This window comes from Piliocolobus tephrosceles, chromosome 17, assembly GCF_002776525.5.
Source record: "Piliocolobus tephrosceles isolate RC106 chromosome 17, ASM277652v3, whole genome shotgun sequence".
NCBI lineage: Eukaryota > Metazoa > Chordata > Mammalia > Primates > Cercopithecidae > Piliocolobus > Piliocolobus tephrosceles.
The window spans coordinates 19577172-19603681 of record NC_045450.1 but is presented as its reverse complement, the minus strand read 5'-3'; the positions used below and the strand labels follow the sequence as shown (position 1 = coordinate 19603681).

Below are 26510 nucleotides of genomic sequence, written 5' to 3'. Positions count from 1 at the left end.
TTTTTTTTTTTTCCCATTCTGTGGATTGTCTCTTCACATTGTTGATTGTTTCCTTTGCTGTGTAGAAGCTTTTCAGCTTGATGTAACCCCATTTGTCTGTTTTTGCTTTGGTTGCCTGTGCTTTTAAGGTCTTACACAAAAAATCTTTGCCCAGACCAGTGTCCCAGATCATTTCCCCAGTGTTTTCTTTTAGTAGTTTCATAGTTTCTTATCTTACATTTAAGTCTTCAATCCACTTTGATTTGATTTTTGTATATAGTGAGAGAGAGGGGATCTAGTTTTATTCTTCTGCATATAGTCATTTAGTTCACAGTGATTTGTTTTAGTTCCCATTTTCAACTGAGAAAACTGAGATGGAAGATGGTTAAGTGTGTGCTAGAGAGTTGGTGGAGCTGGGCTGTACAAACTTAGTCATTTTGTATCCAATGCATGTACTGTCCCTCCTGGAAGGCACATGACTATAGTGAAGCAGCTGAAGGAGCTGCAGTATCTGTGCAACTGGTGTTTGAGTGAGAGAATTGAATGTTGGTTGCAGACCAGTCAAGACACTGAACGCAATTCAGAAAAGTTGCAGGTGATTTCATGGACCCCCTATTGTTGGATGCAACATTTGTGTGTGCGTATGTGTGTGTGGGCACGCACGGGCGTGCATGAGCACACGCAGTTTATTGTGGGGCCCTAGTTGTCTTTGAATTTTCAAACTTATTGATGACTGAAAGAACTTATGGTGCTGCTGCTTTATTTTATACTTTTTTCATGTTGTTTCTTAAAATAGGGCCTAGCTGCTAGGGCAGGATTTTAATAGACAGAATTGTGATGGCCATTAGGTGGCACAATTTTGGCAGGTCATGTGGGTGGGGAGTGGGCAGGAACTGAGCAGGAATCATCAGATGTCTTACTTTGCAAAGCTTGCAGTACCACAATGCCTTCCAACAGGTATAGAGCTCTGTTTTTAATTATCTGCTTATCTTCACACATGTTAATGTACTCTGGGGACTCATGCCACATGAGCATTTGTGAAAATAAGTAACTGTTAAAAAAAAAAAAAATCAAAGCCTAAACCTTGGGGCCTCAAGTTTCAACCTGCAGAGAATGTATTTCAATAAAGATGTGCAAACATGAGCATTTCCTGTCAGTCTTCGAAACTTAAACACTTTCTAAACAGGCTCTTCGTAAAATCAAAGAGAAATTGTCTGAGTGATAGTAATTGAAACCAAGAGGGTAGCCAAGTTCAGGTTAGATTTGGGCTTTCAGTTTCATGGGATATGGTTTAGATCAAATACCTGTTTCAGCTGGAAGGTTGATCATGTTATTGTACAGAGAAAGACTTCTGAGAGCTTTTGCTTTACAGCCTTTCACGTGGTGTCTGAATGCAGGGATGGGGTTCCTCCTTGGGAACAAGATGACGACAGCAAATATGTACACAAAAGAATAAAGCTCCTGAAGTACTCAGTGGCATAATCTACTTGAAGGAGGTCTAACGGTGTAAAAATTTCAATTGGAAAGATTCTTTTAGCCAGTTAGTCATACCATCTTTTAAATAGCATCCTACTGGTCCACGTAGTTATAATGGAATTTGACAGCTTTCATGAACTTGGGATCATTGGTCCTGTTGTTCAGCTAAGGGTCCTATGATATATTCGACTAGAAATTGTGGCCTAGTCAGTTAGTTCTGAATCAGAACATCTAGCTATTAGTTAGATCTTCTCTCTTTTTGCTCTCTGAATAGAAGAGATCTGAGTGACATAGGTCTGTCTTGGTAGGGACTCTTTCAGTTGTGATAGAAAACCTGACATCTGACGTATGCAAAGGCGAGTTTGTTGGCTCATACCTGTGAAGTTCAGGCTTTGATCTTGACTCTAGGAACAGTTGGATTCAGGGTGTAAATAATGCCTTCAAAATTCAGTTTCTCTTTGTCTCTCGGTGCTGCTTTCCACTTGGTGATTTCATTTTTGGGTTCTATGTGCATTTGAGCTGAGCCCCATGTGATAAACAGGGACCATTTAATCCTCACAGTGACCCTTGAATAGGCATTCTTATTTTCGCTAGTGGCTCTTTCTGGTAGCATCTCCAGCCTCCTGTATTTTCAGTGTTGAGATTCTCTCTGCCTGGCTTGTCATGGGCGTATCCTGGATCCAGTCATTAAAGCCAGGGTCATATTAGGCCTTGGTGGGGCTGAGTCCCATAGTTCTTTATGAACCCCACTCAGCCATATGGATGAGTGAGGGAAAAGGATCTGCTGGTGAAAATTGGGTAATCACCTGATGAAGAGCCTGGATGCTGGGAAGGCAGACACGTCTGCTACAAATCTGTTCTTTGACCCAGTCTGCGGCTTGAAAGCCCGTGTTAGTCTTCACACTAAATCCAGCCCATTGACCATTTCCAGGCATTCCACATTTCTCTTTTGAATGAGCCTCTTGCTCCCTGGGAATGTGAATCACTCAATCCATGGGCCAGACCCTTTTACCCGGATGTTAAACCGTTGATAAGGGGACTGTTACTCATTAGACCTTAAGATGGTCATCATCTTTGTCCTCTTCTTTTCCTTGGAGGGAGTGTGAGGGGGAAGTTGATCTTCTTTTGAAAGAATAAATTGAGGAAATTTAGATATAAGTGAAAGATGTCCTTAGGATTATGCTGGTTTTCTCCCCATTCCCCCGTCATTTAAAAACACTTTCTTAAAATCCCTGGAGCCAGAATCAGTGGATTGACTAGGTTTTTTTTTTTTTTTTTTTTTTTGAGTCAGAGTCTTGCTCCATAGCCCAGGCTGGAGTATAGTGGCGCAATCTCCCTCACTGCTACCTCTGCCTCCCGGGTCCTGGTTCAAGCAGTTCTCCTGCCTCAGGCTCCCGAGTAGCTGGGATTACAGGCATGTGCCACCATGCCCAGCTAATTTTTGTATTTTTAGTAGAGACGGGGTTTCACCATGTTGGCCAGGCTAGTCTTGAACTCCTGACCTCGTGATCCACCTGCCTTGGCCTCCCAAAGTGCTGGGATTGCAGGCGTGAGCCACCGCACCTGGCCTGGTTAGCCTTTTTTATTGTGATTCGCAGTGAAGCAAGACTGAAAGGATATACTCCAAAATATTAACCGTAGGTGGTGAAATTAGTGACTGGCTTTTTTTTTCCTTTATGCCTCTCTGTGCTTTCTAAACTTCACAAGATAATTATGTAATACTTTTGGATTTGCCAGCAGGAAAGAGATCCTAGTGACCTCACTTTTCTGACCAGGTTACTGATGTGGTTGAAAGCAGGAATTCTTTTATTGTATGGGTCTTTTCTGTCTCTCTTCCTCTTCCTGTCTGCTATGCATTAGCAGTCAGCCTCCATCGTGGGGAAAAAGCTGATAAATGTGGTCTTCATGGATTTAGGTTTTTTTTTTTTAAGAATTAGCAAGCATTAAGAGATTGATTGGTTACCACGTGGTGAACCTGAGGCATGCTTAGAGGCCATTGGCTTCTGAAACCACATCTCTACATTTGTGGCCATCCAGGTGCCCTTTAAGACATTTGGATGCAGTCATTTATCATCTGTATATTGTGTTCCTTCGTTGTCTTTGGACTCATTTCACAATTTTCTTTCTTGCCTTTTACTTAGATGCAAAAATCTTTTTTTTTTTTTAAGACGGAGTCTTGCTCTGTTGCCCGGGCTGGAGTGCAGTGGCCAGATCTCAGCTCACTGCAAGCTCCGCCTCCCGGGTCCACGCCATTCTCCTGCCTCAGCCTCCGGTGTAGCTGGGACTACAGGCGCCCGCCACCTCGCCCGGCTAGTTTTTTTTTGTATTTTTAGTAGAGATGGGGTTTCACCGTGTTAGCCAGGATGGTCTCGATCTCCTGACCTCGTGATCCGCCCGTCTCGGCCTCCCAAAGTGCTGGGATTACAGGCTTGAGCCACCGCGCCCGGCGCAAAAATCTAACCTTATCTCCAGTTCACTAATTTTCAGTCAGTTGCTGACTCCCAAGTTCCTGAGAAGGTGATTGAAAAATGAGCAGTTGATGTGGTAATTGGGTGTTTTGAGGACTAATCAGCTACAATTAGGTAAACCTCCAGGGTGGCTGATATCCATATGCTGACTGGAAGGAGGGTATTAGTGCTAATCAGTGGTTTACTTTCAGTGGGCTCTATCCTAAGGAATAAAACAAGCTGCAAGCTTATAACTGGAGATGAAGAGTGCAGCAGGCATGCCATTTTTATTAGAGTGAGGTGCAGCACAAATCCAAGATGGCCTTCTTGTTTTATTTTTATTTATTTTTTTTTTTTTTGAGACGGAGTCTCGCTCTGTGGCCCAGGCTGGATTGCAGTGGCCGGATCTCAGCTCACTGCAAGCTCTGCCTCCCGGGTCCACGCCATTCTCCTGCCTCAGCCTCTGGAGTAGCTGGGACTACAGGCGCCCGCCACCTCGCCCGGCTAGTTTTTTTGTATTTTTTAGTAGAGATGGGGTTTCACCGTGTTAGCCAGGATGGTCTCGATCTCCTGACCTCGTGATCCGCCCGTCTCGGCCTCCCAAAGTGCTGGGATTACAGGCTTGAGCCACCGCGCCCGGCCGTCCTTCTTGTTTTAAACAGGGAAAGTCACTGGAAAAGCTGGTGTGAAAACAAAGAGTGACCTAGAAATTTGGTGCCCCTTGCACATAAGTGGGTAGTTAGAAATGCCCATTTCAATAGTGACAGCAAAAAATATTTCAGGTGTGGGTCAGTGAAATGATATGGCCCTTTTTTGGTTATTTTGAGTTATGTGGGATTAAACATGTAGCTCAGTTTGGAAGCCCAGAGACCAAAAAAATGGTTCATTATTTGGTATTTGGAAACTTTATAGTATGTGTGTGTGTGTTGGCTTGGCTGTACTTGGCAAGTAGGCATTTGTTCTAGCCAGCCTCCACTGGCTTCAGTCCTGAGGCCTCAGCTGGACGTATATATATTCTTAGTAGTGTATTCAAAGGGTGCAATGTGAGGAACAGTGAGAACAATTTCAAAAAGAAATGGCTATGCTAAACTGGCTGGTCTTAGTCATGTGACCTAAGATGATTTTATAGAAATATAGCCAGTTTTCTTTTTTAAAAGTTTTCTCTGTCCTCCCTACCCCCTTTCTCCCTTACTTCCTCCCTCTTTTCTTTTACACTTTTGAGACTGGTTGATGTAAAAAGTCATGGGTTCCTCCCCAACCCTAACTGGAACTGCTGTCTTAGCTTGTTGCTGCAGTACATTTTAGGACAAAAAGCCTTTTAAAAGCTGGAAAATAGAAGCAGACGGGTCTCGGTTTGCTTTGGCAGAGGGATCGGCTTTCCCTCCCAGGTAGCTCTGGGTAAGACCTAATCTCCAAAGGTGATCTTTGAAGTCTTAAGTTGGAAGTGGCAGCAGCAACTCTGCATTTAAAGTGTTCCCTCAATCTTTCCTTGTTATTTTTGCACATTTACTTTCTAGGAAGTAGTTTACAAATGGACACCATCCATATTCCATCCTTTTCTCAGGTCATTCAGAGTCTGTGGCTGCCAGGTGGGATCAAGGGGCTCCTGTGGTCTTGCTGTGAGACTCTCCGGAGGATGGCTGTGCCAGTACAGCCGCCTCAGCCCCTGGCAGCTGTAGAAAAGCTGTCTGAGGAATTCATGTACTCATGTTCTCTGGCCTTTGGGTATCTGGCATATGTAGAAAGAAATAAAAACCTGCACCCAGCTAGCTCTACAAACTATTTAGATGAAAGTTGAAAAGATGAGCTTTTTATATTGCTAATATGTAGGAGCACCAGCATCTGGCAGTGGTTTCTTGTTGCTGAATAGATTCTAGATGGGAACAGAATGGAGGAGTGGAATGGATCGGTCCCTTCTGTCAAGGAAGCCTCAGAGCAGATCTCAAGTGCCTTGCTGACACTGACTTTTGGTGCCAGCATTTGCCTCCTGTTATGTAGCTCCTCATTTCACAGGTCTGTTCCTTGGGTGACAGGCTGTCCATCAGTAGCCAACACACATTCCTCTGAGTGGGCTTCCTGACCCAGCGAGCCTCAGCAGTCAGTTTGCTTGGGTCTGTTTTCCACGTCTGGGCCTATTACTGACCCTCCAGAGATCAAACTAAGATGATTAAGGAGCGGGAAGCCTGCAAAACCAGTGTTTCCTACCCCCCGCCTTGTTCAGATTGGAGTAGCCCTGCTTTCCCTCTGCTTTTGGACTTACGCTTTTCTTTGACTCTGATAGTCTTGGGCAAGGAGAATTGTGAGATCTGTTCATCAAGGAGGCAAAGTGCCCGTCCTCAGGAGGGTTGCACATTTAGAACTTTGGCCTCATTGAATGCCAAAAAAGGTGAAGGTAGTCCCAGAATATTGGACCTTGGAAAGACTAACCCAGACCCCTAACTTTAATGTCGGGGTCACAGAAACTCAGAGAGGTTAAGTGGCTTGCTCGAGAGTACACATTGCTCAGGAGGATTTCACAGCAGAACCAAAGGGGGTGTACTCTGTTCATATTGACTTGGTTCTTCAGGAATATACATAGGCATTGATAGGATGTTGGACAGTTTCTTCGTGGGGCATCAGTACCTCCTTAGGGGTAGGGGAATATCCTGGCATGCACACATCGTAGCAGAGAACAGTAATGAGACCAGTGATGCAAAGTGGCGAGTTTAGAGTCAGACTGCCTGAATTTGAATCCTTCTCCTCCATACATTGGCTGTGTGACCTCAGGCCACCTCTCTCAAGCTCTATTCACTTCCTCCCTCTGTAAAATGAAGATTATATTGTCTTCCTTATAGAGTCATGGATAAAATGTGATAATTCATGTCAATAAATGTATGTAATTATTTTTACAATATTGTTATTAATATACTTTAATAACAGCCAACCATATCAACCCTCTCCCTCCTCCCTTCCATTTCATGCTTATAGACATTTAAGGACCAGAATAAGACCTGCTTTCTCTCTGAAACTTCCCCATAGAAAGTCTGGCAGACTGGTTTTATTTTCCAGTCTTACTGCTTAGTAGTTAAGAGACCTGTTTCCTAATCTATGAAAGCTGCAACAACTCATTTCTTGAGGTTGTTGGGAGGCCTGAAGGTGATGATGAATATGAAGCATGTAGCCCCAGGCTCCACAGATACTGATTTCACGTCCCCAGTCCCTCTCTACCTTTCTTTCTGTAATCGTGGTTCACACCTCTCTCTCCTTCTCCTGTCTGCATTTGTACGGAGTCTCATTGTGGGTTTGTCCTCTGGGGTGGTTCTGTTCTGTAAGACGCAGTTGAGAGTAAGCTCCTAGAAGATAGGGACTTGGCCTGCTTGTCATTTCAGGGTCTGCCTAGGAGATAGGAGCAACTTTCTAATCCCTCTTTGGAGCTAGAGCAACCCAGGGACTGCGGCCTCTGGGATTGCCCTTTGGGCCCAGGCAGCCAGCCAAGCCCATCCCCGGGAACAGCGGCCAGCGCTGGCACAGGGGAGGAAAGAGTCTGGAGACTGATGTGCAGAGGAGGGAGGGAGAGGCAGAGCAGCTGGGCTGAGACTGAGGGAGAGAAGCTGGAGGCTGATCTTGGTCCAGCAGAAGCTGAGCAGAGCTGCTGTCTTTGATCTTGCAGGTAAACATTCAAAGCTATAAGTAGAAAAGAAAAAAAAAAAAAGCCTAGAAGTAGCTTTCCCCAGTTCGTGGGGTTTTCTTTTTTTCCTTCTTTCTCCTGCCTTTTCTTTCTCCGCATCCCTCCTTGTCTCTGGCTCCATTCAACCCATTTGTGCCCCTTGCTGATGCAGAAGAATGGTCACTTATTGTGAGCAGACCTGAATCGCCACGGGAGATCCAGGCTGGCTCCTAAAAAGAGCACTGTTCTAGGAGAAGGGCAACGATTCTGTCACCAATTTTGTGACAATAATTATAACTATTATAGAGGCTAACACTTACCAACCAAATGCTTTCTGTGAGTCAGGTATTGAGCAGAGCATTTACATGCGTTATCTCACTTATTCTACCCAATAGTGCTTTGAGGTACAGCTGCCCCATTTTAAAGTTCCAAATGGACAGTTCCAGTTATTTGGTGAGATTGCCATGGCAATGGCAATGGTTTGTCTTGGTTTGTCTGAGCTCATCCTCTTCATCACTGTGCTTCTGTTTCCTCCATTCCTAGATAGGCTCCTTGACCTCGGTGCGTCTCCGTTTAGTTTCCTGTAAAATAGGGTAATTGCTTCACAGAGCTACGTTTATATATAGCTTTCATAATGTACTAACAAATACAAAATTATATTCATGACTAATAATGTTCTGTTGTTGTTGAAAATTTGGTGCCGGGATGTCCAGATTGTGCTTAGGCTGTCCACTTCAGAGGTGGCAGTGATGGAGAGGAGGACCAACTGGGAAGGCAGTTCCATTAAATTAGTAACTGAGTGGAAACCTAGACATCCTTTCTTTTGCAGATCTGCAGAGTCGGGACTAAGTGGAGAGGGGAAGGAGTTTGGAACTGGCTGAAAGCCTGCTCCAGGTTAGGGACTGGGCATAGCAATTCAGTGTCCATTGGGGACAGCAGATACTCAGCTTGATTTTATTCAGGATCCATCACAAGGAAATCCTGTGTTGTGGAGAGTCTGATCCTCCAAGCATTACTGAGTAGCGGTGTATTTGAGTAGGATCAGTGCTGTGGCAAGATAATTGGTTTTGGAACAAGCCCTGGGCCAGTGACTCAGTGCAGGGGTAGGAAGTGCTGGCCAGCTGGGCCTGTGGAATCTGAGGCTGGGAGCCCATTGTTCAGATGGAGTAAGTTGGGACTTCCAACAGGCTAACCAGATACTACTGAGCTACTACTACTACTAATACAGTAACAGCTGTCGTATCAAGTGTTTTCTCTGAAGCCATGTACCTTTTATCTGTATTTCCTCACTGAATCCTTTCAAGAGCTCTGTCAGGCAGATACCATTTTGCAGACTGAGGAAATTCAGGCTTCCATTAGGGTCAGACAATTAGCCAGTGGCACAGTTGGGCATCCTTTTCAGAGCTGGAGCTTTTAACTCTGCTGGTGGACAAAAACGTCACAGGTTTAGGGCATCTGGACTAATTCTAGTTTCCACGTCTGGTGGGGCTGAGCCTGGGTGCATGGTGTCTGCCTGGTTCATCACAGCAGGGCTGGCCTGGGGAGAGGGCAGTGAGTAGGAGATCCTTGTTGAGCGCCGAGCGCAGACGATGTGTTCTCTCTCCAGTGACTGATGGTGAGATTTGCTGCTCTGGGGTTGCTGTGGTGTCACTCCTGAACTTGGGGCCAGTCCCTCGTGCGTTTCTCTCTAGGTGCTCTGCTTTTGTGGGTGGGCTCTGCCATCTAGCCTAGGGGTAAATGTCATGGTATCTTGATCCAGATGTGTGATCTTGGGTAATTTAGTTTCCTCAGCCTCAGTTTCCTTGTTTTTAAAGGGGGCTGTGATGAGTATGTGTGAGTTCATGTCCCTAGAAGTGCTTAGCATAGCGCCTGGCACCGCATCAAGTGCCCAATAATTGATGACTGCTATTATTAGCTGTTAGCCATCAGCTAGTGAGTCTAGGGGAGACCTTCAACTTTAAAACACTTGAAGTGCTGCCAGCCTGGGCCATGGGGCTGGGCACTGTGATTGAGCCTGGGGAAAGCTCTGGGAGAGCAAAAGTATTTTCCCAGAGAAGGGGGCAGACACAGAAGAAGGTACTGTTGGGCAGTAATCGGAGTAATCAGGGGACCATACGCACCAGATCTGGAGATATTTTCTTCTGGCTTTAGACCACCACTCGTCTCAACACTCAATGGAATGGGGGCATTTCAAAGAAAGGGACCAGAATGGAAGAAGGATCCAACCTTCAGGCATTTGCTGATTGATCATCTGTTGAAACTGATATTCTTCTCTCTTTTTTCATCTGTTGGGCATGTTAAAAGCTTTCAGGTTTCAGCTGGTTCTGCTGTGTCAGGTAATCAAAAGATGCTCTTACATGGAGGGCTGGTTGGCTAAATGGGATTAGGGCCTCTTTGGGAGTCCCATCTGTTCTGTCCCTACCTGAAGGCCTTGGCGCCAGGATTTGGAGGAAGCTGCTAGGATGAAGCATCTGTCCAGTGGGGGCGGGGTGAGTGGCCTGGGGTAGGTGGGTCAGATGGAGGCCAGGAAATCCTCTTATCTCGCTGGGTGCCCATGCCTCCCTCAGCAGCAGGAGCTGAGCAGCAAACCCTGGTGAGTCAGCGTGCCTGGGAATTAGAGTTGCCAGTCTGTGAGCATGTGGGGTTTGTGTAAGTTTGGGCCTTTTGTTTCTTTCAGCATTCTAGTCTTTAGAAACACAAATCTGGAAACCAGGCCCTCCACATGGTACAGTCCTTGTTTTGAAATAATTCACCTCACACAATTGCTTCCCTTGTACCATGGTCTTCCAAGAATTAACCCCTTGCCATTGAAATTGTAATGAGTTGTACTTATGGCTTACTAGCTATAGTCTTAAAGCATAAAAAGTCTTTTAAAAAACTTAGGATGGTTATTTTCCATACCAAAAGCCCTTATAAGAGCTTCAGTGTATTTCTGAAGCCCAAGTAAAACTACAAGTCGTTGAGGACATGTTTGGACATGTATTTTTGTCATTGTTCTCTTTGCGGGTGGAGAAGGGGACAGGCCTTGATATGACTAATAACTACAGGAATGATTGTGCTCTTCATTTTAAACTTACTGTATACTCAGAGCGTATCCTCAGAGAATTCCTCTTGAAGACGACCCCCAATTTATCCAGGCACTATTTAGAGGAAGCCAAGTATTTTAGGCAAAGTTTAAAGCTCCAGCCTTTCATGAAAAACACCCTTCTGTCCCACTGTACATTCTCTAAGATCTCTCAGTTTGGATCATAGACGTCCACGAAAGCTCCCTAGACCTGGGGAGGCCCGGGTGACTGACACTGACTTCTTTTTAGCGCCTGTTTCCTGCTACACTTCTGGCTCCTGGTCCACATTTCATTAACGACGTAATTTCAGTGACTGCCATTATAGCGGTTGGCAAAGCTTTATAAATACTAAATTGTACATGGGTTTTCCAACAAACTGGTTGAAGATAGGAATAAGAGTCCTGAGTAGCCAGAGTCATCTTAGAGAAATCACCTAGCTTCTGGCTTAGAAATGTCTAGCAATTTGTTTAAAAAAAAACTTTTAAATTACATAAATAATAAACCACCATGATGAGTTTGTAATGTATCAGTACAAACTTTTCTTTTTCGTTTAGCAATTATCCTACCATTTAGAGATTGCATTTGGGTAAATCTGTCCTTTTATTTCTCTATTTTTTCCCAATTTTTTCAGTTTTTTTCTTTTTTTTTCTGAATATTCTGAGCATTTTTATTTATTTATTTTTTGTAACTTGTTTTTTGAGTTTTTATTTTAGATTTGGGGGTAATGTCAAGGTTTGTTACACAGGTAAACATGTGTCATGGGGGTTCGTTGTACATATTATTTCATCACCCAGATATTAAGTCCAGAGCCCAGTAATTATCTTTTCTGCTCCTCTCCGTCCTCCCACCCTCCACCCTCCACCCTCAAGTAGACTCCAGTGTCTGTTGTTTCCTTCTTTGTGTTCATAAGTTCTCATCATTTAGCTCCCACTTTATAAGTGAGAACATGTGGTATTTGGTTTTCTGTCCCTGCATTAGTTTGCTGAGGATCATAGCCTCCAGCTCCACCTGTGTTCCCACAAAAGACATGATCTCGTTCTTTTTTATGGCTGCATAGCATTCCATGGTGTATGTGGACCGCATTTTCTTTATCCAGTCTATCACTGATGGGCATTTAGGTTGATTCCACATCTTTGCTATTATGAATAAATGCTGCAGTGAACATTCGCATTCGTGTGTCTTTGTGGCAGAATGGTTTTTATTCGTCTGGGTATATACCCAGTAATGGGGTTGCTAGTTCGAATGTAGTTCTGCTTCTAGCTCTTTGAGGAATCATCATACTGCTTTCCACAGTGGTTGAAGTAATTTACACTCCCACCAACAGTGTATAAGTGTTCCCTTTTCTCTACAACCTTACCAGCACCTGTTATTTTTTTGACTTTTTAATAATAGCCATTTTGACTGGTGTGAGATGGTATCTCATTGTGGTTTCGATTTGTATTTCTCTAATGATCAGTGATATTTAACTTTTTTTCATATGCTTGTTGGCCACATGTATGTCTTCTTTTGAGAAGTGTCTATTCATGTACTTTGGCCACTTTTTAATGGGGTTGTTTTTCTCTTGTAAATTTAAGTTCCTTATAGATGCTGGATATTAGACCTTTGTCAGATGCATAGTTTGCAAATTTCTTCTTCAATTCTGTAGGAATCTCTTGATAGTGTCTTTTGCTATCTCTTGATGGTTTCTTTTGCTGTGCAGAAGCTCTGAAGTTTAATTATTATAGATCCCACTTGTCAATTTTTGCTTTTGTTTTGATTGCTTTTGGTGTCTTTGTTATGAAATCTTTGCCTGGTTTTATGTCCAGGATGGTATTGCCTAGGTTGTCTTCTAAGGTTTTTATAGTTTGGGGTTTGACATTTAAGTCTTTAATCCATCTTGAGTTGAATTTTGTATATGGTGTAAAGGGGTCCAGCCTTAGTCTTCTGCATATGGCTAGCCGGTTATCGCAGTACCATTTATTGAATAGGGAGTCTTTTCCCCATTGCTCATTTTTGTCAGCTTTGTTGAAGATCACATAGTTGTATATGTGTGGCCTTATGTTTGGACTGTCCATTTGGTTCCATTGGTCTGTGTGCCTGTTTTTATACCAGTAATTTTTTCAATTTTTTTACACAGGGTCTTACTTTGTGTCACCCAGGCTGCAGTGGGGTGGTGCTATCCCAGCTCACTGCAGCCTTGACCTGGGCTCAGTTGATCCTCCCACCTGAGCCTCCCTTGTAGCTGGGAGTACAGGTGTGCATCACCACACTCAACTCATTTTTTCTATTTTTTGTAGAGACAGGGTCTTGCCATGTCTCCCAGGCTGGTCACAAACTCCTGGACTCAAGCTATCTGTCTACCCACCTTGGCCTCCCAAAATGTTGAGATTACAGATGTGAACCACTGCAACCGGTCCCAGTCCTTCTTTTAAAGTGGAGACACACTTCTTTGGAAGACTCAGCCTTTAGGCCCTATAGGACAATCACATTTATTGTGAACTTGGCTTGCTTTCTAAGTACAGCCTTGCTGAGGACCTGGGGGAGAAAAAGAAGCTCCTCGGTTGGGAAACTTGGTGTGGAGTACAGGCTTGGTGGATGGTTTCTACAGATGGATGGAGTAGGGCAGAGAAAGGGCATTTCACCTACTATGTGGGATAGGCCCAGAAAGGCATCTGGAGAGATCAGAGGCAAATTTCATTTTGCTGCTTGGCTTAGGCCCCTGCTTGTAGTCTTGACAACCTCATCGTTAGGGCATTATGAGACTACTATTCTGAATATGGCCACCCCTCCTCCCTACTCATCCTACTTAAAAAGAAAATCTGAGAATGTTGGCATTAGGAATTAGAAGATGAACCCTTCCTTTGTGCCTTCTGGCTTAATCTAGATCCAAATAACTTTTCTTATGTGATGGCAAGTTGGCAAGACAGATTTCCTCTGGAATATTTCTGTCAAACTGTAGTCTACATATGAATCAGCCTCTTTGAAATCTATGTTACCTTAAGAATTTTAGGAATTTTCCTCATTGGTTCTCTATATGTGCCCCAACCACTGTGTTGCCAAGGTGAAGTTACAAAACTGGCCTATGAAGGAGCTGATGAACTCAGGGTCTCTCCCATGGTTCGTTGTTGGCTTATGGAAATAGAGTGCTGAACCATTGCGCACCCTAGAAGGTAGGGTCCATACCCCATTTCCCCTGCCCAGAGGTGATGGCTTTCTAACTTCCTTCCAGGTTGGCTGGCTCCTCTGGCTGATGGCATGTTGAGGTACATGGGCCAGTGGCAGCGAGGGCATCCGATCCAGAGGGGGCCACTCTAGAGGCCGGGCCACCAGCACCATGGGCCAGTGTGTCACCAAGTGTAAGAATCCCTCATCGACCTTGGGCAGCAAGAATGGAGACCGTGACCCCAGCAACAAGTCACACAGCAGGCGGGGTGCAGGCCACCGTGAGGAGCAGGTACCACCCTGTGGCAAGCCAGGTGGAGATATCCTTGTCAACGGGACCAAGAAGGCCGAGGCTGCCACTGAGGCCTGCCAGCTGCCGACATCCTCGGGAGATGCTGGGAGGGAGTCCAAGTCCAGTGCCGAGGAGTCTTCCTTGCAGAGGTTGGAAGAACTGTTCAGGCGCTACAAGGATGAGCGGGAAGATGCAATTTTGGAGGAAGGCATGGAGCGCTTTTGCAATGACCTATGTGTCGACCCCACAGAATTTCGAGTGCTGCTCTTGGCTTGGAAGTTCCAGGCTGCAACCATGTGCAAATTCACCAGGTCAGTCACAAACACTTTGTGTCACCAGATGAGCAGTGGTGCCCAGCTAGGATAGGACTGGGTTGGCTTCATAGGGTTTTGGGTAAGTTTTTACGTTTTTATTTTTCTGATCAGGTTCTCTAAAGCTTAAATGTTTTGAGCCAAGTTGTGGTTATGATGCTGAGAAGCCCCTCTGAACTCTAAAGGTTTAAAATGTATCTCCCTGGCTCTGCAGCAGACCTACTATAGGAATCTCAGGGGGGAAGGCCCGGGCATTTGGATTTTGATTTTGATAAAGATTCATGTCTGGTTCCAATAGGTACCCGTTTTTTTGTGTGTGTGTGCAGAATAATGCCTTTGCCTAATTCATAGGTCAAATTTCAGGCCTATCCTAGCATTATTTGGCAGCTTCTCAGTAACTGGTCACTGCTCATCTTTGCCTTAAATGAGGAATAAGCCAGGGTGAACCAGGTCGCCAAGTTGCTTCTCAGCCCCACTGCTGTCTTGGACCTTTCTTTTCTTTTACTCCTTTACGTGTCAGTTCACTCACTTGATATTTATTGTATGCCCAGCATGTGCCAGGCGCTGTGAGTACTAATACAGTAAGTGCCTCTGGGGAGGGGATGTGCCTCTCTCCCTCCATGAAGCCACTTGCCCTTTCTAGTACTTAGCGTATTGCCCACCCGCGGCCAGGCCCGTGTGTAACAAAGTCAGTTGGCCTCAGTTACTAAGCAGTAGCTGTGCATATTGTTCTGGTCATGTGTCCCTATAGAATGTGGTTTATAGAGCACAGGGTTATGAATAAGAACTGACTTTGAGACCCAGCCATACAATTTGTAGTTTGCATGCCCCCACCCCAGGAAGGTTACCCTCCAGACCTCAGAGGCCTCACCTCTTCAGCAGATGCTACTGTCCCTGAGAAGATGATCAATGCGAGACCATGCTGTAAGCTGAAAGCATTGTATAGATGTTAAAAATACATAATTTTTGTTTTTTAATGATAGAATTTTGATCTCTGGTGATAGAATTACCCAGGTTCAGAATCCTTGGCTCCAGAAGTCTCCCTTTGCAATCACTAAAAGTGTACCCCAAACAAACAACCCATAGAGAATCAGAAGGGAAGCAGGAAACCGCCTCCTCTGGAAGGAGAAAGAATCCGCAGCTTAATCGCTATTGCAGAGCGGGAAACAGGGCAGGGAGTAGGAGACTTGAGTTTAGCTTTGGGAAGATGAATGAATGAATAAATGAACCATTATCAGCTGCCAACTGTGTGCCAGGCACTGTTAGAAGCAGAATAGTAATTTGTTTAGTCCTCACCAAAACCCTTTGAAGTAAGGTGTTATTTTTACCATTTGACAAATAAGGAAATAGGACTAATTAGTTGAAGGAGTTAGAATTCAAATCCAGACCATCTGGCCTGAAAGCCCTGCTCTTAATTACTATGTATATTGCCTGTAAATAATACAGTTTATAATTATTAACTGTCCTTTTCCTTTCTATTGCAGGAAGGAGTTTTTTGATGGCTGCAAAGCAATAAGTGCAGACAGCATTGACGGAATCTGTGCACGGTTCCCTAGCCTCTTAACAGAAGCCAAACAAGAGGATAAATTCAAGGATCTCTACCGGTTTACATTTCAGTTTGGCCTGGACTCTGAAGAAGGGCAGCGGTCACTGCATCGGGAAATAGCCATTGCCCTGTGGAAACTAGTCTTTACCCAGAACAATCCTCCGGTATTGGACCAATGGCTAAACTTCCTAACAGAGAACCCCTCGGGGATCAAGGGCATCTCCCGGGACACTTGGAACATGTTCCTTAACTTCACTCAGGTGATTGGCCCTGACCTCAGCAACTACAGTGAAGATGAGGCCTGGCCAAGTCTCTTTGATACCTTTGTGGAGTGGGAAATGGAGCGAAGGAAAAGAGAAGGGGAAGGGAGAGGTGCACTCAGCTCAGGGCCCGAGGGCTTGTGTCCCGAGGAGCAGACTTAATGGCTCTGTCCCAGGAGCAGCAGCAAGGATCTGCCAGCTGCCCTGCAGCCAACAGAGGAATTGGACCATTTTGGAAATTACTGAAGATCCGGATATTTTCTACTTTACACCTTTCTCTGCCTTGTATCTGAAAGGGCTCTAAAATGCTGTATCATGTTTTAGGCACTTTCTTCATTTTTTTGGTTATTTTGGTTATTTCCTTTTTGGGGGGATCTCCCAGAATATTTGAACCTGGTTACATGTTGTATATCTTTTTTTGAAGCCTTCAGATAGAATAAGCCTGCCATTTCTTGCACAAATTAGGTTTTTTTTTGTTTGTTTTTTGTTTTTTTTTTCCCACTGGGGAGGGCATAGAGCAGGGAGGGGGATGGGACTGTTAGGTTGAATTAACATTACAAAATGATGCAGTGCCAGATCTCAGTTTTGCATATTGTTTTTCAGGGCAGGTCTGTACTGTGTGTAGTGCTGTTTACATGGTTGAATTTAGGTTGTAATAATTATTTTTAAAGATTTACACAGATTTGAATAGCAGTGTTAACTGTTAACCACATTGCATTAATTCCCAGGCGATTTAGAGCTCTTGGAGAGCCAAGGCCAGCCAAGAGCATGTGTAGTCTGGTGACAACCCCCTTTTAAGCTAATTTATCCAGAACCCTGATTTCCCTCACTTCTTGCTCATTCCTTCTTTGACCTATTGCATTTCATGTTGAGTTTTTCCATCAACATGCTGCACCTGTCAGTCAAGTGAGCATTTTTTAAGAACATGTTGTACTGAGAACCACTTAAGCATTGAATGCAGAGAAAGCAGTGCTACCTCAGTTTTGCTGGAAGTAGACTTCTTTGATAGTTTTCTTTATTTGATGAAGTTTCTGTATTTTCATGTTGTAAGTGGAAATACTTTTTTTTGTTTGTTTGTTTCATTTACCTTGGAGCCAAAGTTTCTGTTCCTGGTGGTCGGGAAACTGCCTGCCGGCCAACTGACTTGAAGGAAAACTGTGGTATGGAGCTCTGCTTGAATTTTTTTTTTAAATATTTTTATTTTTTTCTTTGAATATCATCAGCTTACTTGTCTGGCAAGGGCAGAAGCCTGGGGTTGGCCTGAACTCTGCCAAACAAATATCAAAGTGTATTTAATAGTTAAATTTGTGCCCTTTCCCTTCTTGCTGCACCCATGTTGTCACTTAACCCCCAGGAGTTATTTATTATCTTTTTGTTAAAGTCAGGCTCATTTGGGGTAATGTGATGACTGTTTAGGTTTACATGACCCTCCTCTCCTTTCCCTACCCCCAAATATGTATATATACATATATAAAATATGTATATATTTTACCTATATAAAATATATATATATACACATATATGTATCTATATTCCTTTGTTTCTTTGCCTGCTTATACTGGCCATAAAAGAGGGAGCTGCCTTCAATGTATAAAGTATAAGAAGAGTGCCAGGGAATGCCATAATGGAGGCTTTTGGATCTGAATTTGGACCATTTTCACTAAAGAGAACATGAGTTTTGCTCAGCCCTTTCCTCACAAGAGGGAGGGCCTGGTTCCCCAGACTTCTCCACGCGCTCGCTCCATAAGGCCAGCTTTGGCCAGACTGCCGCAGGGGCCTGAGGAACTGACTCTGGTCCTACCTGGTTTCAGTTAGAGGGTCCTCCTGTTATTTTCCCATTTAAAAAGTATGTCCTCAGAAAACTGTACTGGAAGGATGAGTGGCAGGAACTTGTATAGTTCAGCTGCCAACACTTTGGAACAGATTAAAAAGGGAATCTTTTAAATAAAAACTTATAAAAATATTTATACTCTTGAGATAATGAGACTTTGTCTATTAAACATTTGGAGGTTTTTCCCCTAACCTAATACCCTGCTGTGTCCCAGGTATGTTTCTCAGCCTGGGCAGGAATTGCATGTTTTGAGTTCCATTGTGAGTAGCCTTATAGCTCTGGGCTCCCACCTTAAGGGTTATTAAATAGTTTTGGCAGTCAGTATTTTTCTAAAATTGATATTGACCATAAGGAACATACTTGGAATTTTTTTTTTTTTTTTTAATCCTAAAGCTGACAGTTCCTCCTTCAGAGGGGCAAATGGGAAACTTTAAGATCATTCACGATATAGTACTGCTAGAAAGATGGAGGGGGTCTCAAGATCATTCACGATATAGTACTGCTAGAAAGATGGAGGGGGTCTTGGGCCAGATGCCTGGCTTCTGTTCTAGCTAAATAAAGCTCTGGAGTTAAGTCTCCAGGGGTCCCAGCAGGTTCTGTGGGATCAGCTGTAGCTGGGTACCCAGACTGAGGTTTTAAAAAGACTGCTGTTTCATTAAGCCGTTTGCAACTCATTTTCCTCGGTTCTGGATTGGGTAGTGGTTGACTGAGGAAAAAGGCAGGCTGCACTTGGCCAGTTAAGGCCCTTTCCATCCCAGATCAGGGTGTATGAGAGAGAGATGCGCAAAAGAGGGAGGCAGCCCAGGACCCTGAGTAGAGAAACTAGGTTCCTTCCCCACCCTTTAAGAAGACATTCCGTGCATTAGGTGTACTAGAGTGGGTGGATTTTGTTGTTTTTTAAATTACCTATTTAGCCTCCTCATCCCCCACCAAAAAAGCCATTTAGTTATTTTTTGGTTATATTGATCCATTTGCAAATGAGAAGCCAGAAAAGGGAGCAGTCAGGAGGGAATTACAAGTTCCTTCCAAGTTTGAGTATTTGATGCCCAGCAAAGATTTCAAGCTTCTGCAGTCGCTCTGGGCCAATGCTTGACTCTTTCATGACCACAAGAAATGCAGTTTTTCTGCAAAGGGATCCAAGGTGAGGTGTGTGTAAGGTTTGAAGTTATACTTCTGGGAAATGAAAAAGCCTTGTTCCTTTCAACCTAGAAATAGGTTTGCCACTTAATGAGTGGTAAGTCTGTGTAAGAGGCTGAATGTGTGCCCCTCAGGTAAGCCAGTACACTCCTTGCTTAGCAATACAACAGGGTGATGTGGAGAGGGGCAGGATGTGGATGCCACTTTGGAAATTGGCAATATTTGAGGACGACAACAAACTGTGTGTTGGGAAATAAGAAACAACTCAGTTTTGACAAATGGCTTTGTAAGCTTTTGTGATGTTCCTTTAGCAATTTATTAGAAAGATGGTGTGAGATGACGTGCTGCTTCGTGGAATTGCTCTTTTCCCCATCTTTGCCAAATCTCAATGTATCATTCTTAACCCTACCTCGTGTAAGGGGCTTTGCTATGCTTCAGCTCGTCGTCTCAGCAGCTGAAGTGCTGCCTACCTGTGTGAGTTGGGTCTAGGAACCCATGTCTGCCCCTCTGATAAGGGAAGATGAATCTAGGCTGGGTGAAGATCTAAATTTTAACCAAACTCCTGGGCCCAGGAAAATAACAATTGAAAACACACAAGGCAGTGTTTTCAGTATTAAACTTCCCCAAGGAAGGCACAAACTAGTCTTTTTGGAAAGGGAAAAAGGATTAAGCCACACAGTATTAGTCTTTGAAGCAGTACTGGTCTCCAGGGGCTGGTGCCGAATGCTGGAGGCTGCAGGGCGTGGGACCCCATAGTACACTTGATGGCCTCATGTACTACATACTATGCCAAATTGTATTGAACAGTGGTGGGAAGTTACTGGGATAAGAACTTGTCTAAAAGTTTACAAACCAAAACAGATCTGTTAGATCGGTGCAAAAGTAAATTTTTGCCATACTTTATGTATGTTTTTGCCATTAAGTAGGGCAAAAACCACGATTACTTTTACACCAACCTATATATTTAGGAGTGTTTGGTTTGCCAGATTCCAAATGAGGTCTTCAGTGCAGTGAAGCCCAAAAGGTAGACTCAGTTATGCAATTATAAGGTTAAAGCATGGAAGAAAGCTGCTGCTAGGTTTTTGTTGCCTTTTACTTGACTGCTTTGCTATTTTTCTTGTCTCTCATGTTTGGTTAGCTATGACTTGAGCATCTTGGTAACTGACAAAGGTCTTCCTTGGGGGACTTGAACATCTTGGTAAATGATGGGTCTTCCTTGGAGGAGGACTCCAGCAGTATCTTGTTTAAATGACTAAAAGAACTATGAAGGTTGTTGAATTGTGTTAATTGGGACTCATTGACGAAATGCAACATTGATCCTCCTCTTACTCCACAGTGTGTTTTCAGATCATATAAAGGTTCCCATCCACCCCCCTTCAGAGTTCATTCCTATGATAAGCTGTAATTGCATATCCAGTTTAAACTGGACTGGGACTGCATGTTGGTGAAGATCAGCAGGGGTTTTCTCCCTTTTCGAAAGACAAAATAGATTCTTGAGCACTGGTTGCAGAAGCCAAAATAGTTCAAATAGCTTTGCATAACCATTGGGTTCTGCTTCTGATTCAGGTGCTGGGCATCATGTCCTCCCTATTCTTCTCTTCTTGGAAACCCAGCGTATCTCATAGATACCTACTTCTGCCACCCATCCAACTAACTTCCCTGCTCCTTTCAACACAAATCTTGGATATTGCCAAAGGAAGCCATTCAGCAGCTGCTGGGGTTTTTCATTCCCCCGACACGCATACATTTGCTCTGGGAGAAGTGTCTTCCCTCTGACCCTGGTCCCCAGCTCCGTCTGTGATTAATTGCTCTTACCTGTTGCACTAATGAATATGACTCTAGGTTTTAAAGGGGGAATGTGAAGCAATAGGCAAATGGGGCTTGCGATGAATTGGTCCCACAGATATACCCTGCCTTAAGCCGCTGAGGTGATGAGTCCACTGCTCATGTGACCCTCCACCTTTGTGGATCCCTCTTGGTTTGTGACCAGTGTGTCTGTTTGTTGAGGTTGTACAAACTTGACAAAAGTTAATACTTTTGTTTGTATTCTCTGCACTGTTGCACTCTCCAAATGGCCCCTTGAGTATTTTTATTGACTTGTTACACACATTTTTGTCTTTGATGTCTACATTTTTTCCTTTAATGTTTTTTATTTGGACGGTTACCTGCTGTTGGATTTAATAAATTTGTTTACTTGATTATTGATATTTCTACAAAAAAAAAAAACAACAAAACAAACAGTGACTTTATTTTGGGGCAAAATTTACCCACTGGGAGCTTCTACCAACATAATATTGAGTGACAATTTTTATTCTTTGAAAAACAATCCAGAATAAGTACAGGATCCTCAGACTCCAAACATGGGTGTTAACCTCCCACATACCAAGCTTAATAGGGTGGCTTTTGGGGGTCTTAGTGCTGAGAGGCAAAGAGCAAATAAGTCTTCACAGGGCCACTGCCTAAATAGTCTTACCTTAGCAACTGATGTGAATTCTCACGAGGAATAAAAAGCGAAGTTGAGCACTGTGTTAAATGCACGACCCCTAGATTTAACAGTATGGCAGTGATTAAGGCAAAGGAAACGAGCTGTATCTGGCTTAAACTCAAGTGCCACTGCTGTGTGACCTTTGGCAAGTTAGTGAACCTCTAAGTTTCCTTTTACTCATCTGCAAAATTAAAAGGCTCTTGCTTCCATCAGAGTGCTAGGATTTAAAAGTCTTGATAAAGTCCCAATGACACATAAGTGCTCAAACATTACAAGCTCTTTTAAGGTTGTCCAAAGGAATGTTAGGTGAGTAATGCAGCGAAACCAGAGAATAAGGGGGGTTGGCATGGTCATACATGACCTTTCACAAGTCACAGCCCCTCTTAGGAGCTTAATTTCCCTCTGTGCCAAATTGGGGATAGGGGAAGAAGCTCAGACTAACGGGATCCCTGGGATTCCCATCTGCCTCTTAACACTCTAGATGTATGATGATTAGACCACTTGCGACCCTTAGCTTCCTTCCATTGTATTTTCTGCCTACTTGTTTACATTCAGGAAAGCTCTTGAGTGGCCATCTTACACATTTCTTTCATGGAGGCCCTGATGGCCTCCCCAAAGATTCCCAGCCTCATGTTGGTATTTTGTAAAAATAAATAAGTATGGTGATGGGAGTAGGTGTACTTTTTCTTTTCAGTTGCAAAGGCTCTGGAAGTCCTGTCTATATTCTCTGATTAGAGAGAGGTTTCTGAGATTTCCTCAATGAACTGGAGCTCTTTTTCTCTTCCTCTGTCATTATTAAGGACAGGGCCAGGTGGGGGCTGGAAGGAAATCTAAGGGGTGATGTTTTCCTCACTTAAAAAGTATGCCTCTAAAGCATTCCCCAGTTGGCTCGTGGGCTTGTTTCTTCTGTGCTTTGGCACTTCTGCATTACAGAGCCCAGCCAGAGCCTTACAAATAGGTTTGGGGAATAAAGTGGAAGGATACTGATTTGGGGGCTTGTATAGAGCCTGGGCTATTCAAAGTGCTGCCGTCACAGGGTGTATAGATTACAGCTAAAATCCAATTTTCAATTAGATGATGGGCAAACAACTTCACTTAGTTACCAGATGAGCTTAACTGCACATGGAATGCTTTCTAGCAAGAAAGGTGCACTGAAGGTAGTGCTCAGGGTCTGAGGAGTATGAAAGTTGCAACACTGGCTTCTTCCCTCCTTTCAAATCCAGTTGCTGAAGCACATGGCTGGATTGGCTCTGGAAGTCATCCTTCTAGCTCTCAGTTTTGACGTAGGTCAAAAAGGGTTAGTCTGCCTGATAAGATTAGGGAGCTTGCCTAACCTCTCCATTTCCTTTCCTTTATGCCAACTTCTGAGGATGCCCTGTCTTAAAAATACAAGGCTCCTACCTGAGTTTAATCTTCTGTCCAGTGTTCTGACCCTTATCCAATCTCTTGACTCGGGTGCTGAAAAAGTCCTGGTGGAATGTAGCAGCACCAGTGCAGTCAGCAGCAAAAGCATCTTAACTACAGTGTTTTGTAATCCATGCTGATAGGTACTCTGGGCCCTGTGCTTATCTGGGGTGGTGCTGCTAAAACTGCTAGTACATTATAGAGCTATACAATAGAGTGGTACTACTACATGACAAGACAGCAGAAAACATGAATACTGGCCCTAGTATACACGTGGACTTATATTGATAAAGGAGCCTTGTCCTTTATTGGGTAAGTAAAGCTAGATAATTGGGTAAAATTATCTAAATATTTGGGAGTAAGTTATTACATGCCAAAATAAATTCCAAGAAAAATAAGGCTATGAAGTATAGACATTAAATCATTAGAAATATATAAACTTGTCATTGGATCCAGAGATCAGTCAGGGCTTTCTAAGCATAAAAGCAAATAGAAGAAATCACAAAAGACTAAACATAAAATGATGTACCTTAAAAAGCAAACTAAAATTTTGTAATAGTTTATAAATGGACACGATAGTGAATCCATAAGGTGCTCTTAATTCAGTATGGAAAAGGACCTGGCTTCCCAACAGAAAAATGGCAAACGATATGAACAACTCACTTAGGAAAAATAATTTACCAAAAAGCTTCTGGGGAAAAAAGCAGGATGCTAATCTAAAGGGTATTCAAATAAGTAGAATTAAATATACAGTGAAAAACTTATATTGGCAAAAATTTGAAGCAAATCTATGCTAGTAAACAGTAAAAGCCTTTCTGGAGTTAAAAGCATGTGAGATTTCTTCCTAAAACATCTCCAGGGATGTATGTGCAAGGATATCACCGGCAGCATCATTTGGAAACAACTTCAACGTCAACAAAAGGGACTGCTTTAGAAATTATGGCATACATCAATGCTAGAATATTATACTCTGCTTTTGAATAACAGAATTTCTATCATCATGGAAAAAGTTGATCGATTATAAAATATTGGCAGTCATTGACCATTGATGGTGGGATCGTTGTGATTTAAATTTTTCTGTATTTTTCAAATTTTCATTAATAGGTTTCCTTTATAATAGGGAAGAGGTTATTTACAGAAAGGGGGGCAAAAGGAAATGAACAGCCCCACTATGGGCAAGGAGACCAGAAAATGGGAGTAATGTGTTCAAAGCCTAAACCATGAGTTCTGTAAAAGCCCTTGGAGTTGCTTTTCCCCCATAAGAAGCTGCTTCTCCAGCAGCTGCCTTGGCAGCTCTGCACTGGCTGCCTAGAAGGGTGTGGGAGGAAAAATGCACAAACGCACTTATGAATGGAATGTGTGTTTTGCAAGAGGCCAAGTTGGCAGCTTTGGCTTCCAAAAGGTGGAGCATCAGGCGAAAGAACAGAGTGTGCAGACTGAAGTCTCAGAGGCCTTGTAGTGCAGGCCCATCTCTGCAGAGTTCTGGAGTTGGATCCCTGGGGAAACCTCCAGCCCTACCCTTTCTCCTAAGAAAAAGATGGCCTTGGCTATTCTTGGGAGCAAGTGGAGTGCTCTTGGTACAGGGAGATGATCCTTAGTAAAATAGTATGTCATTTATTCAGCACTCAATCTTGACTTTTCCTAGTTTAATCCTCATAAGCTTATGAAGTACTAATTTCCCCCATTTTAAAGGTGAGGAAACAGGCCCAGAGAGGGAAAATAATTCACACATAGTGCATTACTGTGTCATTTTCCACAAATGTCTCAATAATCAAAAGTAGTTATTTCCTCATTTTATACAGCTGTGGAAATAGCCTCAAATGAGGTTAAGTAACTTGCCCCAAAATACTCAGGTGTGTGTGGGAGGTGAAGCTCCAACCCAGGCCTGTTCATATTTAAGGCAGGCACTTAATTTGTCTCTCAAGACTTCAGCCTCAAGAGGTAAACAGCAGCTAAGCTCTCACAGCTTTGGAGCTCAGCTGGGCAGGAAGGAACCCAACAACACTTGTCAGTTTCAAGTTCTCAGGGCCTTGCAGCAGCAGTTGGCAGTTCACCTAGGGAACTTTCCTCCTGATGAAGGGACTTGAATCAAGTTGCAGTGTCTGACCCCAAGTCAAGCTCTTCAGTTCTGGTTCCATATAGGGCCAGATCTTACAGAAGCTACATTTAAACTTGCATATAGGACCAGATCTTATGAAGCTACATTTACAGGAAACACTGCTCCAACTGCCCAACCCTAAGAGTTAATTTTAAGTAGAATTATCTTTTTCTTCTTTTCTTCTGACAGCAGCTGTTAAGAATTATTTTCCAATTATAAAAGCAATGTATGTTGAATGTTAAAAAAAAAAAAAATCGAGTCTACAACAGAAAAGCATTTGTTAAAACCTAATTTGTCAATGCCACTAGCCATAGATAAATACTGTTAACATTTTGGCATATAGCCTTGCAGGTTTTGTTAGAAGCCTATGTACAACTTTGTATATTTTCTTCTACAAAAGTGGACTCAAACTACATGCTATTCTGTATCCCTCCAGACTTCATACAACAAATAATATACAGTACTGTGAAATCTGTAATCCTCTGGGATACATACCATTATTCCAGACACAGAAATGTTAAGTAATTTATTCAAGTTCACACAGCTAATGATTTAAAAAGCTGGGATTCAAAGTCAAGCATTCTGGATCTAGAGGTCTACTGCCTCTTCTTGAAGATCTCTTTCACTGAAGATTTTATTTACTCTCTCTCACACACACACTTTAGAACTGGCTACCTAGAACTCCATTGTAATAACCCTGTGATAGCTCCTTCATTACATGTTTTTGTGTAACGATCCTAGTACCCTAGGACAATGCTATAGAATTACAGGGTCTCAGTGTATGGAGCAATTTACGAGGTTTTTGGGTACGATACATACTGTATGCCAGGTTCATCTTTTCTGGAGGGCAGTTAATATCTCTACTAGTTTTGGAATTGGGTGCCTATGCCCCATGTCCTTTCCAACACAGATTGTTACCAGTTTGAGAGTTGATTAAAACGGCTTTTACTGAATTTCAAGTTTCCAGTTCCTAGGGGGAGAGATGGTGTGATGGAGGCACCTACTGGCCAGGGGGGGCACTGCAGTCATGTTCTGAAGGGAAGGATTCCTAAACGTGGAATGGAAGGGGTTTCCAGGGGCTGCTTAAAAAAACTAAAAGAATCTTCCACTCCACTGCCTGGTGGACTTGCCAGATTTTTCAGTTCAGCCTATCATTGCCCTTCAATTTTATAAGAGCTGTCAATAAGAAAACAGTTCAAAGAAATTTGCTTCACAGACATTACAACTTTGACAAATTGCCTAATTGGCTGGTTTTCTGCAGAGAAGGCAGTCCTCTTGGTTTCCTTATCAGAATATGCCACGTAATAGGGGTGCTACATGGAGTGAGTACCTGCTACCACGCCTATGCACATAAACTCAATGACACAAAGAAACAATCTGTGGACACCCCCG

General features: G+C 43.3%; 1 protein-coding gene across 3 annotated transcripts in view; it reads left to right on the top strand.

The window, feature by feature from the left end:
- The window catches only part of DCUN1D3 (defective in cullin neddylation 1 domain containing 3), a 48696-nt gene extending 27367 nt beyond the window's left edge, over positions 1-21329 (top strand). For all 3 annotated transcript variants that reach the window (XM_023225001.3, XM_023225000.3, XM_023225002.3), the window contains 2 exons: positions 13822-14357; positions 15842-21329. In XM_023225001.3, the coding sequence (XP_023080769.1) occupies positions 13927-14357; positions 15842-16325 (915 nt within the window). In that variant the 5' untranslated portion in view covers positions 13822-13926 and the 3' untranslated portion in view covers positions 16326-21329. The remainder of the gene's footprint in view (positions 1-13821; positions 14358-15841) is intronic.
- Positions 21330-26510: the final 5181 nt, after the last annotated feature.